At 47.2% G+C, this 16877-nt stretch overlaps 1 protein-coding gene across 31 annotated transcripts in view; it reads right to left on the bottom strand.

Annotated features, from left to right (window-relative positions):
* The window catches only part of CACNA1C (calcium voltage-gated channel subunit alpha1 C), a 557751-nt gene that overhangs the window by 91718 nt on the left and 449156 nt on the right, over positions 1-16877 (bottom strand). For all 31 annotated transcript variants that reach the window (XM_084766402.1, XM_084766399.1, XM_084766397.1 and 28 more), the window contains 5 exons: positions 5446-5653; positions 4453-4573; positions 2482-2596; positions 1667-1787; positions 1296-1365 (listed from right to left, as the gene is read on the bottom strand). In XM_084766402.1, the coding sequence (XP_084622528.1) occupies positions 1296-1365; positions 1667-1787; positions 2482-2596; positions 4453-4573; positions 5446-5653 (635 nt within the window). The remainder of the gene's footprint in view (positions 1-1295; positions 1366-1666; positions 1788-2481; positions 2597-4452; positions 4574-5445; positions 5654-16877) is intronic.

Here is a 16877-nt window from a genome sequence, read left to right as displayed (position 1 = left end):
ATGACATTTCTAACAATTTCTATATCTGGCCCTAAACATAAGCTCTATTGTTTAATACTAAGTTTTATGTGAAATAGTATTCTTAGCACTGACAATTATAAAATAAAAACATTGGTCAATTATGAAAAATGTTGAAGATCAAATATTCAGGCAAGATTTATTTCTTTATATAAAAAATAAGTATCCATCTCATTAGTATGAACATTTGCGTTAGTCTCTAATAGTTTATAAAAGTGTATGTATATAGAATTATTTTACGATAAAGTTCTTCATGAAATTTATTACTATTATAAAATATTTAATTTGTATACTTATTTTATATACCTATATATTTGAATTGACACAAACATTTCTTGGGTGTGGCTATAAAGATGGCTCAGAGGTTACAAGCACTGGCTGATCTTCCAGAGGACCCAGGTTCAAGTCCCAACACCCACATGGTGGCTAACAACTACCTGTAACTCCAGTTCCAGGGGATCCAATGGCTTCTTTTGGCCTCTACATGCACCTGGCACACATGTAGTACATAGATATACATGAAGGCAAAACATCAATACACATAAAAAATAAAATAATTTTTTAAAACAAAATGTTCTTTTTTTTTTTTTTGAGTGAAAAGAGATCACAAGCAGAAAAATCTAAAAGCCTCTTTCTTAGGGCAGGGGAAGGCTGAGTAGCAGGCTCATGCTAAGATGGAGGAATGAGTTCCCATGTCCATGGTAGAGCGTGGGTGGGGCAGAAGCTCACAGTGACCTAGTGCTTATTTTTATGAAGAACTAGATAAGAGACACTTGAAGTCCCCAAAGATAAGGATATAGAAATGTTAAATACTGACTTGATCAGTGTGCATCAATACATGGATAAGAATACTTCTCTGGGTTCCATAAATATATGTACTATCACCAGCTAATACAACATTTTAAATATGTTTTAAAATACCATGATGGTAACGCTAGCTACCCTAATCCCAGGTGGTACACACATACTGAATCCCCACTGATGGGGGAACTAAACCCCTTCTTAAAAAATAAAACAATAATCAAAAAAAAGAAAGAGCAAGTCAAAGTAATTATAAATTAAAAAGCCTTCCTCAAATATGGTATTATCTTTCTGAATATTATTATTAGGAAACCGGGAAGAGCATTTTCTTCAGATGGCAATTGGTAATACTTAAATTCAGACGTGAGGTGCTTAGTGGTGGAGATGCCTATAGAGGAACCGAGCCCCATGGTCCCCAGAGCTTGGCCCCTCCCCCAGAGCTCAGTCCGTTCCCACACCCTTTCAGTCCATGGTACCTGCAGTGTCTGGGTTGGAGTGGGGACTCTTATCCTCATCTTCACTGGGCTGGAGGTCATCCATGTTGATCTAGGCAAGCAAGGGAAGGAGGAAGAATCCAGTTAGATGTACGCCAGGTTTCTTGGGCCGAGAGGAGCCTGAGAATGACATCACACTGCATCTTGGCCCCTGTGTCTCGCAGCTCCCCCCTCAGAACATCCGAAAAGGCGGAGGTTCGACCAGTGTGTCTTTTCTTCTCTCTCAACTCCATCTGCCACTCTCTTCTCCCCTCACCCGTTCTTTCTTCCCCTTTCCTTCCAGGAAAGAACAGGAAGACGATGCCCCTCCCCGCCTTAGTGCTGGCCTCTGAGTTCCTAAAGAAACCGCTCACCTTGGTAGTGGGTGGGGACTCTCCATCCGCGGTGATGGACTTCAGCTCAATCTTCTCCTCTTTGGCCTCTTCCACTGCTGGCTTCTCCACCACCTCCTGTTTCTTGTCTGGGCTGGCAGTCCTGGCCGGTCAGCAGGAAAACAAAACAAAACAAAAAACCCAGAAATGGATGTTTACTGGAATGATGGTGAACAGTGTAGACAGGAATTGCTTTGTGGCCTTCTGGGGGTGGGGTGGGCAGCAAGATCAGCCCTGGGTCTACATATAATGTCTGTCCTCTAGGACCCGTCCCACTTGCAGCACCACTGTAGGCTCTGCGGGAGCTGGGGCACCCTGGCTCTCTCTGACATATATTTAATCTCTTCCAGATTCTTAGTCTCTCCCTCCTTTAAATCAGAGAATTCTGGGTTGGTTCTTAGAGGTCCTCTGTTTGGTGTTCAGCAGAGGCATGGCATATGATATTCCTAGCTAGATAATTATGGGATGGAATGTAGAACCTATGTTGTCTTCCTAAAGCCTCAATGGTACAGAAACTGTTTTCTGAGCCAGAACTGGGTTTTCTTCTGAAGACGGCTTTCTCCCTCTCTCCTCTTTGAGTCCCCATGGTTTCTGTTCCCCCAAAGGATGGCTCCTCACTCCTGGACTGGGAAATGCAACATCTTTGCAGAGACTATACAGTAATAACTAGAAGCTATAGGCAAAGTCAAGTTACTGTAGAAGCCACGCTCCTGCCCACTTCAGCCAGGATGGCTGCTAGCTGGGCACCAGCCCCCTCTCCCATGGGTAGGGACAACATTCTAAGCTTAGAGGATTACCTGGCCAGCTTCTTTCTCTCCTTCTCTTCTTCTTCTTCCTTCTGGGCAGAGGTGAGGCTCTCGGCATCAGCCAGATTGTCCACCGCGATGGCCAAGAACACATTCAGTAGGATATCTGTTTGTGTCCGCTCTTAAAGAAAACAACCCTTGGTTTTGGCAAGCATGATGGCCACTGGGGGCAGGGAGAGTCTACGCACCCACGCTGAAGTAAGAGTTCCCCAGGAGAGATCCTCTTTGCGGGTTTAGGAGACCAGCCATGTTCCTTACCCTCTTTCCCCACCATCCTGTTTATTATTTGGGGTTTTCTACATGGTTGAGCCCAGGCTAGCCTTGTAGACGGGGGAACACGGCAGGTCTGAAGCATCAGGCCCTGCCTTGCTCTTTCACTGCCAGATTTCGTTATTCATTTTACCACTGAAACGTCTGGCTCTGACTGACATTATAGGCAGTGCCATTTCTAGCAGATTTCTCTTAAAACAGGGCACCGAAGAGATGGCTTGGAACCCTTGTCAGCTTTTAATGTGAGCCTATGTATATAAACACCCTTAGAGGGTCTGACCAGAGGTGGCCAGGCTCGAGATTTCTTCACCGAATCAGTCATGTGCCTGTCTCTTCCACCCTGCCACGCCCGGTTTTCCCACCAACAGAAGCACTATAAGCCAGAAAACCACAGAACCAAGAAAGTATAGTTGGAAACTCCATATCCAGTCAGCCCCGGGCACTAATAAATTCACATCACTTCCTACACAGAACTAAAACTCAAAAAAAAAAAAAAAAAAAAAAGGCGGTTTGTTCTAGAAGAGCACTGACCTTTGACTCTTGAACCCTGAAACATAGGGGAGGGGCCTTGTCTGCATTTTCCCAGCCAACTCACAGAGACCCTTTAAGCAGTACTTGCTATTATTTTACTGCAAGCTCAGAATCACATAACAGAATGCACAGAGCAAGAAGTGCTCTAGATTTCCATTTGCTTATCAAATTTGAGAATATGCATGATGGGTTTTATCTTGGGGATGGGACCTGAAATACATTTGTTTCATATGCATCTTTTACATATACTTCGGCATCAACTTTATACAGACCTTTAATAGTTTTGCCCATGAGATGCTCGTGCGCTTTTCTACCTAATGCGACCTGTAGGCACTTAGAAAGGCCCAGATATTGTTTTATTGAATAGGGATGCTCCAGCCTGTTTCACACTGTAGATGCAGTGAGGAAAGTAGGCCTCTGCAGTGCCAGAAGTCACCCCCCCCCTCCAGCTGATGGAATCCCAATTTTGTCTGCAGGTAGCGTAGTGCTCTGATTTCTGAGCTACCTAAACTAAGAATTCCTTTCGAGTTTGGGGCTAGCGGTCTTTCTCTTCTATCATCCCATTCTGGACTCAACTCTTGAAGGCTCAACCAGTGGCAGAGAAGAAAAGCCTAGGGCTCGAGGCCCTGGGGTCCTGTCTCTGATTTAGATCAGGAAGGAGCCATCAGGTCTACTCTGGAACTTGTCTGGTTCTGCCTATGACTTATGCCCCAAGAGCAGCTTTAAAGGGAGGAAAACTGATCAACACCCAATGTGAAGATCTGCATAGGTGCTGTAGCTCCAGAGTGGCCAGGGCACACACCTCCAGGCATATTGCATCCTGGTCTGTATGAGTTTGGCTGCACAGACCACAGCGTTTGGGGACCCTCATTCACCTAGACTTTGACCTGAGCACACCTCCTAGAAAGGGGTGACCCAGTTCAGGAGCGTGTGGTACACTGACTCCTGTGTCCCCAGCCTACACCCAGACCCACACCATGGCTGAAGTGGTTTTTAGGCCAGGCCACACTTCTTTCCAAGAGCGGTCTCGCCCAGCTAGCCTGTAGGTGGGCAAGCACAGCACAAAGCTCCAGCCAGGGCCTTGGAGCACACACACGGCACTGTGCTAAAGGCTGAGGGGGGGGGCAGCAGGGTTGGGGCAGCATCAGCATCAAAGGATACAATTTCCACAGATGAAGAGGATGATGAAGTAAATACAGACTAACATCCCTGGAAAAGAGGGGCCGCCATAAGCCATGATCCCATCATACATCACCGAATTCCAGTCCTCCCCGGTCAGGATCTGAATGACACATTCCCACCAATAAGGGACACAGCGTTAGACCAACAGCAAACCCCCAAACTCCCCTGCCCTGCCCTGCCCTGTCCCACCGCGTTAACAGAAATGTCCCAAATCTCATTTCTACTTTTCTTCTTCATTCTGGCTCCCAATTACTGTTAGGAACTACAGGCCTGGGCAAGTTCACCCCGACCCACAGGCAAAGTGCATGACCACTAGCAAATAAAAAGGCTTCATGGTCAACACATTATGCTGTTCTTCACATATAGTGTAAGAGATGGTTGCCGTTAGTCCCCCGGGTGGCGGTAGCGGGTGAATGTGATCATGAGGACAGTGGAAGGCTATACCTACACCTATTAAGCATAATCATTTGGTACCGCCATTAAGATTTTTAGCAATAAACACACATTATCTCTTTTATCTAAAATGCGTTTACTTTTAAACTCAATTAAATGCTATTCCAGCCCTGTCAGATGCCAACATATTCATGGAAGTAGAGTTCTGCATCAGCTGTAATTATTCCAGCTACATGAATGCTGGCAAGTAAAGGCAGGTTTTTTGTTTGTTTGTTTTGTTTTGTTTTATTTGGTTAACGGATGCCATGGCCACACAAACATTTTTTAAAACTGATCAATTTGATTGTTTTAACCCTAGTCTACCCACCTATGCAGCTCCGTGGAAGGCTGAGGGACAAGAAATGACAGACAGACCTTCCAGGGCAGATCTAGGCTGGTGTCCTGCCTGGTGCAAGGGCACTGCTTTCACCACCCCACCTCTTCAAGGCTTCTTCTTCTTTTTCTTGCCCCCGCCCCCACCCCCCCACTCTCACTTCCCCACTGAACAGCCCTCCCGGTGAGAACGGCAGCAGCCCATACCTGAAACACAGTGAGGAGGGACTGCGGGAAGTTATCAAACGTGCTCCTGCGCGTCTGCATCTCGTCAAAGTTGAACTTCCCTCCGAACAGCTGCATCCCCAGGAGGGAGAAGATGATGATGAAGAGGAAGAGGAGCAGCAGCAGGGAGGCGATGGAGCGCACTGAGTTCAGCAAGGATGCCACAAGGTTGCTCAAGGAGTTCCAGTACCTGAGGACAGACAGGGCGGTCAGCTGCCTCGCCTCTGTTGCCTTCCACCAGCCCTCACCTGTGTGCCCCTGCCAGGGCCAACCTGAGCTCCAGTCCCTGCCAGCTCCCATTTCCCGGGCTGGGGAGTGGTGTGAACTGAACTCACAGTTAGAGAGTAGAGCTGTAAGTTTACTATCAGCAAGAGGCAACAATAAGAAGAGAGGGCGTAGGGACCAGATGCTCCCACTTGCTCTGCCAGCTGCCGATGCCCTTGGATAGGTTATTTAGCTCCCCTATCTCCTGCCTTGCTGTCTGGAAAGCTAACAGGAATATGTACATTGTTAGGCAGCCTAGAAGATAATACTCTCCCGCTGCTTAAAGCAGTGCCCAGTATTCTGTTTGGCACATGGCTGATTTAAGTTTGTAGTTACCATGAACACTTCTGGTTCTTAACAGAGAAAACAAATGTCCCTCTCTAAGAAAGCCCATCTGAGCAGATTCTAGCAGCAGCTAACTGAGTAGGCAGGAACAGTATACTCCTGGAAAAGAGAGTGTGGGTGGAGCTTAATGATGTCCCCAGTGTCCTTGACATGATGGCTGGCCTTTTAAAAGTCATTCCTCCGGAAAGTCTGACCCTGTATATGGGCCCAGATGTGTTTAGCTTTAATAAGAGCCCACAGGATTCTGAAACTTTTGGATTACAGCTAATGCATCACTGTGCTGTGGACAGCTCCAGGCAGGAGCCCTTTAGGGAGAATCCTTTGGGTTTACAGTTTATTAGTTCAGGGACCAAAGGGAGTAAGGACTTTATCAAGGGCCCACCAGAGTTACACCTGCTGGTGGCAGAGCTCCATACTTACAGCCCAGATTATTGATGCAAGTCACATGACCATGGCCATCTTGAGTCTTATCCATAACTACCACAAAGAAACCCTTGTTGGTTTGTTCTTGCATAATCTGGCAGTAAACTACAGAGCTAAACTCGTGAGAATGGCACGCAAGGTATTATAGTCAGTTCCTGGCTCTGAAGATGCACCTGCCTCTTTGGTACTGTTTTAAGATCCCAGTTCCTTTATGGTAAGGATGGAGGAACTTTTGTCCTAACCCATAAACTCATCCCATTTTCTGAATCAAATTACAGGATCCAATTGGCCTGGCTGCCCCCTCCAGACCACTCTCCCACCAGCAAATCATCCCCAAAATTGAGCTGTGTGTAACCAATATGTTTCCCTCACTTTCCTCAGTCTCACAGTTGAGTACCTTGGGGCCAGTCCTTCTATGCTAGGATTGGGCTGCTCTGAACATCATGATGTGTGATAGCCCCGCCCCCCTGGACTTCTTATAGGCCAGAGATGGCGTTGATTCTGCTAAACGCAAGAAGTTAAGAAAGACTTGTACTCAGAAGACAGTTCCCAGTTACGCTTGAAACAGCTTCTCACAACCCACTGGAGATCAAAGGCTGCTCAGACGTGTCACTGGTCCTCAGTGCTTCTTCTCCACTCTCAAGGGAAGCGTGAGAGCAGGCTCTCTGATGCGGGGGCTTGGGTGATTCACAAGCAGTCAATGCAGTTTTTGTCTACAAACTGCTATTTAGAAACCAGCAACTTTAGAGCATCTTAGATGTGCAGTTATTCAAGAGGAGAGTGTCAGCATGTAGACTGAGTCTGACCGCCGTGGGAAGCTGAAGTCTCACTCTGCATGACCAGTGAAGGAGATAGCATACTGGGCTAGATCTGAGGTTTAGCTCTATCTGGGAGCCATGGGGACACTCAGGGAAGTCAGCCAAGGAGACGCTGAACTCCACAGAATAAGCCACTCTAAAGACCAGGTGAGGCGGCAGAAGAAACAAGGCAAGACAGAGAACGTTTCCTGACCTGGGGTCTCCTGAGGTCTGAAGTACTAGGGAAGTGGGGTTGATGGTAAAAGATTGACGCCTGGGGTAAAGCAGAGCCAGATGGAGAGCAAGGGGCTGGCCAAGGAGAAGCACAGTTAAAGTGAAAACTTTTTCTGTATTTCCCACTCCACTTTGCATCCCTGACCCCAGGAGCTATCTTGATAATGAGGTAATGAGGAAGGCAGGTGTGTCAGCCTCCTTGCCCCAGTAGCAAATCCCAGGATTCTATCTTCTAAACAAATCTTGACCTTAGTCACCTTCCACTGCCTCTATCACCTAGGCCTAGCCAGCAGGGTATCTTGCTGGGGTTTCTGGGATGGCCTCCTACCTACTTGCTCTGCCTTGACTCACGTTTCTCATACCAGTTATCCACAGGAGAGCAGCAAGAGGCCTCTGGGAGTGGGAGCCACATCCAGCCCCACTGTACTTGCTACCTGGTGGAAAAAACCTGAGCCCCCCCAATGACCTCTGGCCTGGTTCTCATGAGCCTCCATGACCTTCGGCCTGGTTCCCATGAACTCCCATGACCTCTGGCCTGGTTCCCATGAGCCCCATGACCTCTGGCCTGGTTCCCATGAGCCCCCATGACCTTCGGCCTGGTTCCCATGAACCCCCATGACCTTCGGCCTGGTTCCCATGAGCCCCCATGACCTCTGGCCTGGTTCCCATGAACCTCCATGACCTTTGGCCTGGTTCCCATGAGCCCCCATGACCTTCGGCCTGGTTCCCATGAACCCCCATGACCTTCGGCCTGGTTCCCATGAGCCCCCATGACCTTCGTCCTGGTTCCCATGAACCCCCATGACCTTCGGCCTGGTTCCCATGAGCCCCCATGATCCTCGGCCTGGTTCTCATGAGCCCCCATGACCTCTGGCCTGGTTCCCATGAACCCCTATGACCTCTGGCCTGGCTCCTGTGCTCTTCCTCCCTTTTTCACTCCAGTCTCCCATTTTCAGATGCTCTGACTCACTCAGCTCTCTCTCCAAAGTCGGTATTGGGGGTGGGATGGGGTCCTCCTTTAAGTTCTTGGCCTCTGAGCTCAGGGCAAGCTTCTCTGACCTCTATTTTAGTCCCTTGTTCTACATTATCTCTTCAAACTTATGGCTATTACATGGTGTGATGTGGTGTGTGTGTGTGTGTGTGTGTGTGTGTGTGTGTGTGTGTGTGTGTGTGTGTGTGGTGGGGGGGAGAGGGAGAGAGGGGAAGGGAGAGACAGAGGGAGAGGAAGGAAAAGAGAGGGGGTAGAGGTACCACAGTACACATGCAGAGGTCAGAGGACATCTTTTTGGAATCATCCTGCCCTAAGGGTTCTGGGATTGAACTCTTCTTGTTCGTACTTGCACACCAAGTACTCGATGAGCCATCTGAACAGTGGTTCATTCTATTTTTAAAAGAAATATCACCCCCATACAAATATATATTTCTTTGCTTAGTGTTTCTCCTACCAGAGCGGAGGTCTGTGGGGGAAGAGGAGTCACATGTGCTATTTGGTTCCCTTATTCCCTTTGCTTGGCTCACAGAAGGTTATTAATGAGTTAATATGTTGAATGAGTGGATGAATGAATGAACTTTAGTATAAATGGGATACATAAAAAAATAAAAAATAAATGGGATACATTCGTACTTGCCTGAGGGACAGGCAGTGGGCTTCACAGGCATGGGTTTGCTTACATGTACATGTTGTGAGATGGGAGCAGGGGAAAGGGTAGAAGGACATGACGTTGGGAGGAGGGAGAGGTTGGGAAATGGGTCTGGGAGGAGTTAGAGGGAGGAGGGGGAGTTAATTTTGATCTAGATACATTTGACACATGTAAGAAATTCTCAAAGAATTAATAAGATATTAGAGTAAAGTGTTGTTTTTAAAGAAAAGGACACTAGTGTGGGTCTGGGGTAAGGAGGATGGCTGTTCGAGCCCGGCATGCTACAGCTGACCGTGGCGCACAGGGTTGGGGGAGGTTCACCATGGGCAATCTGGTGAGACATGTAGGTACTCACTCGGCGGCTTCGGCCACACAGGGTGACTGCCCTCAGGCCTGCAGGCCTTCTTATCGATATCAAGGCTATTACTGCTGAACACAGACCGAAAAGCCCCTCCCCAGAGCTGCTGATCCTTTCAGGAAGCTGGCTGCTGGCAAGCCCGGAAGGTTTAATGACCTATCAGCTGTTATCCAGACTGATCAAAACCACCAACTACAGATTCACACACCAACAAAGAGAAGACTGGAGAACAAGAAAGGTCCAGCTGCAGACCTCACAGAAAACCTGGGGGATCTAAACATCTGTGGTCAGAACAGCGGCCTGGACAGAGTCCACACACAACACAGCTGGGACCCCCAGGCCCTTTGCCCCATCACTGAGCATTGTGTTTCTCCTACTGTACCACCCTCTCCAAGGTGTGCTTCAGCCTGCCTGTCCCTATCCACCCGGCTCACTGTTTGCTCATGAACTGGGGTGCACTTGACCTGGTTGAGTTACCTTCTACCTCCCCTCTTCTCTCCCACTAGTCTTCTTTAGTTTTTCCACTCACCAGCCAGCCACTCTTTAGTGTTACCTTCTCCCTCAGCCTCCTGAGGTGAATCAGCCCCTCTGTTCAGGGACACTTGCCGCCATCTCACTTCCCTCTGTACACCTGTTTTGGGATTTGGGGCTCTGTAGCATCCTCCTTTCTCTTCTATAATGATCTAAGACTTTCCAGAACCTTTCAGTTCAGAAATCTTTTGCTTCAAAGAGCTCGGGGCCAGCCCTTTCCCTTCATCCTAGTGCTGAACGGCCCCGAGCCTGCTATAAACAAACAAGCTTGGAAACATCAGGACCAGCTGCTGAGGTCGCTTTGTGGTTGTTCCACCCTATCTATCTGTTCCAGAGAAGGATTCCACTAAAGGTGCCTCTCCTAACCATTCTTATGGTGAGGGGTGGAAATTATTCTCGTGGTTTTGGTGGCAAGTCATCTCTTGCTGGAAGAGTGTCCTCAAGCGGAATTTCACACAGCAAGCTTGTGTGCTATGGTGCTTTGTGACAGGAGAACAAGCTGGGGTGGGGATTGGATAAGGCAATGTGGGGGGCTGAGTACATGCTGTGAGTAAGCATAGCCTCTCTCTTTCCTCTCCCTGGACCTGCCATAGGGGCCTCAGCGGCGGGTGTCCTTGGACCCAAAACTGTGGTGAGCTTGAGCCCGGCCCTTGAGGATACAGCAGATTCTGGAGGTGTTTGTATGACAGGAGTATGAAGTGGCATGTGGTTGGTCAGAAGGAGCGATAAGGAATTCTAGACTGGCTTGGTCAGGGGTTAGGGCCCAAGGCACAGTTCCTGCTAGCACCCAACTGTGTCTTCTCCATCTTGCACAGAGAATACAACTTGTTCAAGATACCAAGACTGCCTGGTCTTGACCTTGGGATGGCGTTAGGAGGGTACTTCTTAGCTTCTAGACCAGAGTTGCTCAGCATTACCTAATTGGCCCTTAAAATCATGAAGTGTGTCAGGGTTTGAGAGGAGGCACATCCAAAATAACCCTTATGGCATCGTCATAAGCTCCTATGGTGACGGTTACCAGACCAGGGAGTAACTTCTCTTCTTGCAAAGATGGCATGTGTCTCTTGGGTCTGAGCATCTTCTCCACAGACTCTTGCCTAGGAACTTTACAAACACCAGATTCCTGTTTCCTGGTGGGGGGCCTCACAGGAGGTGAGAGGCACTATGAGCTCCTGAGTAGAGAGCCCCAGAAGGTGGAGAGGAAGGCTGGGATGTCAGGGAGGGGGTGGGCCAGACTCTGAGCAAGGTACCTGGGGATCTTTACAGCCTGGAAGATCTGCGAGTGGCACTCACATAGGGCTTTGGGCAGCCCACACGTCAGTGGTTCTCAATCTTCCTAATGCTGCCACTCTTTAATACAGTTTTTTTTGGTGTGGCCACCCCCCACCCCAGCCATAAAATTGTTTTTGTTGCTGTTTTATAACTGTACTTTTGCTACTGCTATGGATCATAATATTTTGGTTTTGTTTTGTGTTTTGAGATAGAGGTTTTGTGGAAGGGATTGTGACCTACAGGCTGAGAACGGATGCCACATGTGGTCAGGACTCACGGTGACTGTGTCTTCCTAAGTGGCCTAATGGCACATTTGAGAGCATGAGAGGATGCTGTAGAAGAGGAGCAGGAGGCTTCAGGGTATTTTGGTTTATACCCAAATGCAGCGAAACACCAGCAAGAGCAGATGCAAACATGCACCAAGGTGTAGAGTCTGTCAGATAGGGCAGACCTTGCTAACCCTCAGAGCAACTCAGCCTCGTGATGACCTACAAGAGGATGGGAAGAGGATCCATTTTACAGACAGGATGACTGAGGTAAAGAGAATCAAGTCATTTGCCCAACATCGCACTGCTTAGTTACCACACTGGTAGCAGCAAAAGGCAGGTCCATCTCTCAGAATATCCACCCTCTGGACCAGAGTGAGCTGCAGCGCTGAAGGGGCAGGCTGTCTTGAGTTCTGAGATAGTACCTAAAGGATTTTTTTCATACTGCCTCTTGTTATGTGGGTGCTGGCTTGATTTGCTTTTCCTGGGTCTGATAAACACTGTTTTTAACTTTCAAGTTTTCACCGCCTCTTAAATAGTTTTCACACATCTCATGTTTGAGATTTGGGGTTTTTTTTTTTCTTCCCAGCTTCATTTAGAAAAGGAACTTTACTGCTAGATATTGTTATAATGTCTTGGAGCTATTGTCCATTGATTTTCTGTTAACTACTTTGTATATTCTTATGGTGAAATATTTGATAAGAAACAACTTTAAAAATTTTGGCTTGACCAGAGTGCATTCCACGGTCCCCATGCAAGAAGAACTAACAAAATTTTCAGGCCTCAAAGAGTCCATAAGGAGAATAATTTCACTATCTAAACTTCTTCAAACCATCTAGAAGTGTATACATTCAAGTATACACATGCGAATGGCCGTAAGGCAAAGAAAGCCAGGATCTCTGTTCAGAGTGCTGACTCCTGAGGAAGCACCTGTTTCCTGTGAACCTGTCTCCATCTGACCTTAGACTTGAAATACATAGAGTACAGGCAGGGTGGGGGCACTGTGATCCTGCCATCTGAGCTTGGAGAGGGGGCACCTGTGTGTAGTCTTTCCATTAAGCAAGAATATTTTCCCTTCTCAAAATTCTTGGAAAATGCCTTATAATGTGTTAATACTAGTCACAGAGTGAGGAAGCTTTAAAAAACAAAAACCAAAAACCAAACCAAAACAAAAACAAAACAAAACAAAACAAAAAAACAAAAACAAAAACAAAAAAAGAAAAAAAAAGAAAGAAAGAAAGAAAGAAAAAGACAAAGAAAAGAAAAGAAAAGAAAAGAAAAAAACAGTGCAGTGTGAACAGTGGCTGTGATTCCTGAGCTGCTGAAAACCCCAGAGTGCCTGGTCCACACTTGAGGTCTTGAGACCTCACTGTCCTCTCCTAATGACAGTAACAACACTGATTGGACTGAAAACAAAAGCCTCTGGATGCCGGCACTGAACTTAAATTCAAGTGCCTCTCACTGGAGTCTCAACAACACTCTGCATTCATATGGCTGCCCAGAGAATTGCGCGACAAGAATAGTGACAGCTAGGATGCTTCTTAGGGCCTGGTGACTCACTCAGAGGAACACCCTGCGAGAGTTGTGACACACTTGTCCTTGACCTGGAGGTGCCAGCCTCCACCCTTGTTTCCTAACACAATCCAAGGGAGGGCGTTAATGCTCCTCTTTCCAAAGATCACCCAGAGTGCTCATCCCCGAGGGAACCGTGGGGGGGGGGATGCGGGGAGGGGGGACTCTCTCTGGAGAAGGGTTGAAGGTCTCCCTCCAGCTAGCCCCACGTGTGCTTCTGTGAGTTGACCACAGCTCACTTCACACAACATGTGTCACAGCGAGAACCGGACAGGTATCTCAAAGGCCATTACAAAATGATGCTCATGAGGTTGATGCTCACGAGGGGGGGGGCAGGGAGGGAGGGGCCGTCTGGTGTTTCTCCAATCTCATTCTTTCATTAAAAGCAACGGTCACAACAAGAAAGAACAGGTTTCTGACATTTGCGGTATTGTGGAGGGAGCTGAGGGGGACAGCACATTAAGTCAGGCAGAGAAGAAAAGTGCAGCGCGGTTCACGTGTAGGGGGCACCTAAGACACTGATCTCAAAGACCAGGGAAGTGAGCCACCAGCCAGGGCAGAGGAGGGGGAGTGAGGGGAGCATGGGTCACAGTGAAGCAGTGGAAGCTACAGCCACCTCCAATGCCTCTCACGCACAGCCGGACAACAGCTGCCCGCAGCAGTGAGCCGAACAGTTCACAGGGCCGCGTGGAGAGGGTTGGCGTATTTCTAGCAGAAAGGCGTACGTATTTAAAGTAACACGGTGTGCTAGATTCTTGTCACGCGCGCATTGATTGGAATGTTACTCTGTGCTTCACAAATATGTAAGCTACCATTTGTCATTTAAGAAGAAAATATGCAAAAAAGACCCAAACAAACCAAAAAGTACACCAAACAAACACATAGATGGAGAACACTTAGTTTGAGTGGTAAAACTGGAAACCTTAAATGGTACACCACCCGGTAAGACTGTAAAACGGCCTACTCTCTTTAAAAAAAAAAACAAAAAACAAAAAACAACGACTTTATCATTTCTCAAAATCTTTAAAGAGTTTACCAAATAACCCAAAGTTTGTATACATATATACACATTTAAAGAAAAGAAAGATATACATCTCTGTGAAACTTGGTCACAAATGTTCATCGAAGCATTAGAAAGCTCATCCATGATGAGAGACTATGCTGAATGTGAGATGGATAAGCACGCAGTGGAACGCTATTCACCAAGAGCAGGCGTGAAGTTCTGACCCACGCCACAACCTGGATGTAACTTGACGCCACCAAGCTAAAAGAAGCTGGACACCAAGCGCCGCCTTTTTCATTACTAGATTCATAAGGCATGTCCACTGTAGGCTATTGTTTCCTTGATTTCCTTCTCAGGATGTTTGTCACACAGTAGACAAATCTAAACAAGGAGGCCTGGCTGCCTAGGGCTAGCATGGGGTCAGCGGGTGGGGAGAAGCACGTATGCTGTTTCTTTGGGAATTGATGAAAATGTTCTAAAACCAGAATGTGGTAACGGTTATGAAACTCTGAATTCGTACACACAGAGACTTATGCGGCATCTTTAAAGTGGTGAGTATATGGTACACAAGTTAATCTCAATAAAATGCTTTAAAAATGATATCGTGAGCCTGTAAATTGACTTCCCCAGCCCTGGTGGAGCACCTGCTGCCTGCTCCCTCCCTGTGTTCCTGCTATATCCTCTTCCTGAGGTGCTGCCTGTCCTGAGGCGAGGATGATGCCAGTGTGAGGATGGGCTAGTGGACAGACAGATGGACAGGTATGTATGTGGAAGGCTGGGTCAAAGCCCCCAGAGGCTCGGTCCCTACCATCTAGGCTCACACTTGACCATCTCTGCTGCATTTTTAGCGACCCATGCCTGTCAGAGACACCCATTTCTCAGCTTTTCCTAACAGCAAGAACAGCCCATGAGACCAGAAAAGCCCTTGATGAGATTTCTGGAAGAAAATTTTCCATTAAAAAATTTATATGCATTTATTTGTTTTATGGTGGGGAAGGCACATATGCAGAAGTCAGAAGAGAACCTGCCAGAATTGGCGTTTCCTCCATCATGTGGTTTACAGGGCTCGGACTCAGGTCTTCAGGCCCGGTGGCAAGCATTTTACCTTCTGGACAATCTTGCTGCCCTGCAAGTTTTAGCTAACAGATGAATTTATTTACTTAGAGAGAGCAAGCACACGCGTGTGGAAGTCAGAGGAGCCAGTTCCTCATTGTACCAAGTGGGTCTCAGGGATTGAACTCGGGACTTCACACTTGGCGACCAGCACCTCTGCCCACTGAGCGAGCTCAGCAGCACATTTTTTCCCAATTTTTTTTATTGTGTTAAAACACATATACAATTAGTATCTCATCCACTTTAAAGCTTGCAGCTCAAGAATATTAAACATAATAACACTGTGGAGTATCCATTTCTATATTTCTATACATCCTATAAAACGAAAGCTCTGATCTTTAAGTAGTAACTTCTCTTTCTCCTTACGCTCTCCCCTTAAGCCACTGTCCGGCTGCCTGTCTCTGTGATTCTGACACTATGACTAAAAACTCCAAATAAGTACAACCAAGCAGCGTTTGTCTTTTGTGAGCGGCTTATTTCATCAGTAGAATGCCCATGAAGTTCACCTGTGTGGACCACATATGAAAATTTTCTTTTTAAAGCTTAGTAACATTCTGTTGGGTGTGGACACTACCTTTACTTCACCCATTCATTTGGGGGTACACTTCACTTTCTGGCTCTTGTAAACAATGTCAATTTAAATGTGAGGGCACAGACATCACCCCATGATCTTACTTTTAATGCTGTGGGTAAACACCCATAAGCAGAGTTACTGGACCACTAGGCAATCTATTCTTGATTGAGAAAGCAATTCTATTCTTAATTGATTGAGAAGTGGACACTCTGTTTTTCACAGCAGCTGCACCATTCATTGCAGATTTCTACCATGAGGAGGTTAATCTGGACTGTTGACTTGGGGGAACTTAGAATCGCTTAGGATACAAGCCTCTGAATTTATCTGTGAGTCTTTTAGCAGAGAGGTTTAACTGAGCGGGGAGGAACTACCTTGGATGTGAGCAGCACCACTTTACACACTGGAGTGACAGGGAGACTATAAAGGAGAAAGTGAACTGACACTCCTCGCTTCCTGATTGCTGACACACTGTGCCGAGCCACCTCACACTCTGGGTACCACACCTTCCCACCTCGGTAACACTTTGAGCCAGAGCAAAGCCTTCCTTCTCTAAGCTGTTCTGGACAGATATTTGGCCACAGGATGGAGAAGAGTAAACAACACACACCAAGAACGCCAGGCCTCAGTTTTCCATGTCCTCCCTCATACTTGCTACTTGGTTGTCCTGTTTGGTTTTGAATAGCATCTCTAACAGTGGACCTGCCTGTGATTTGGGGGGAGCAAAGAAGCTGACGAAGCTCTTTTCTTCTTGTTTAGAATTGATAACACCTCAGTGTCCAGAAGCTACCTCGAGACCCTACAGTTTAATCAACATCAACACTGGTCAAGCCATGGCTAGGAGAAGACTGAGTCCCCGGTGCTTTCCTAAAGCCAGCAGGCTGGCTACCTCTGGGCCATCTAGTAACATGGCAGAATTAACGCAGCCAAGCTGAACGACAGCAGTCCTCAGCTGGGGGCATATCTGAGTGGCATACCATCAAAATGAACCACGACTCCCCGTGCTGCATATGACCAGAGGCTAG

This window comes from Acomys minous (genome assembly GCF_964271855.1).
Source record: "Acomys minous genome assembly, chromosome: 17".
Classification (NCBI taxonomy): domain Eukaryota; kingdom Metazoa; phylum Chordata; class Mammalia; order Rodentia; family Muridae; genus Acomys; species Acomys minous.
The sequence above is the reverse complement of the archived record's forward strand: the minus strand, read 5'-3'. Positions and strand labels throughout refer to the sequence as shown.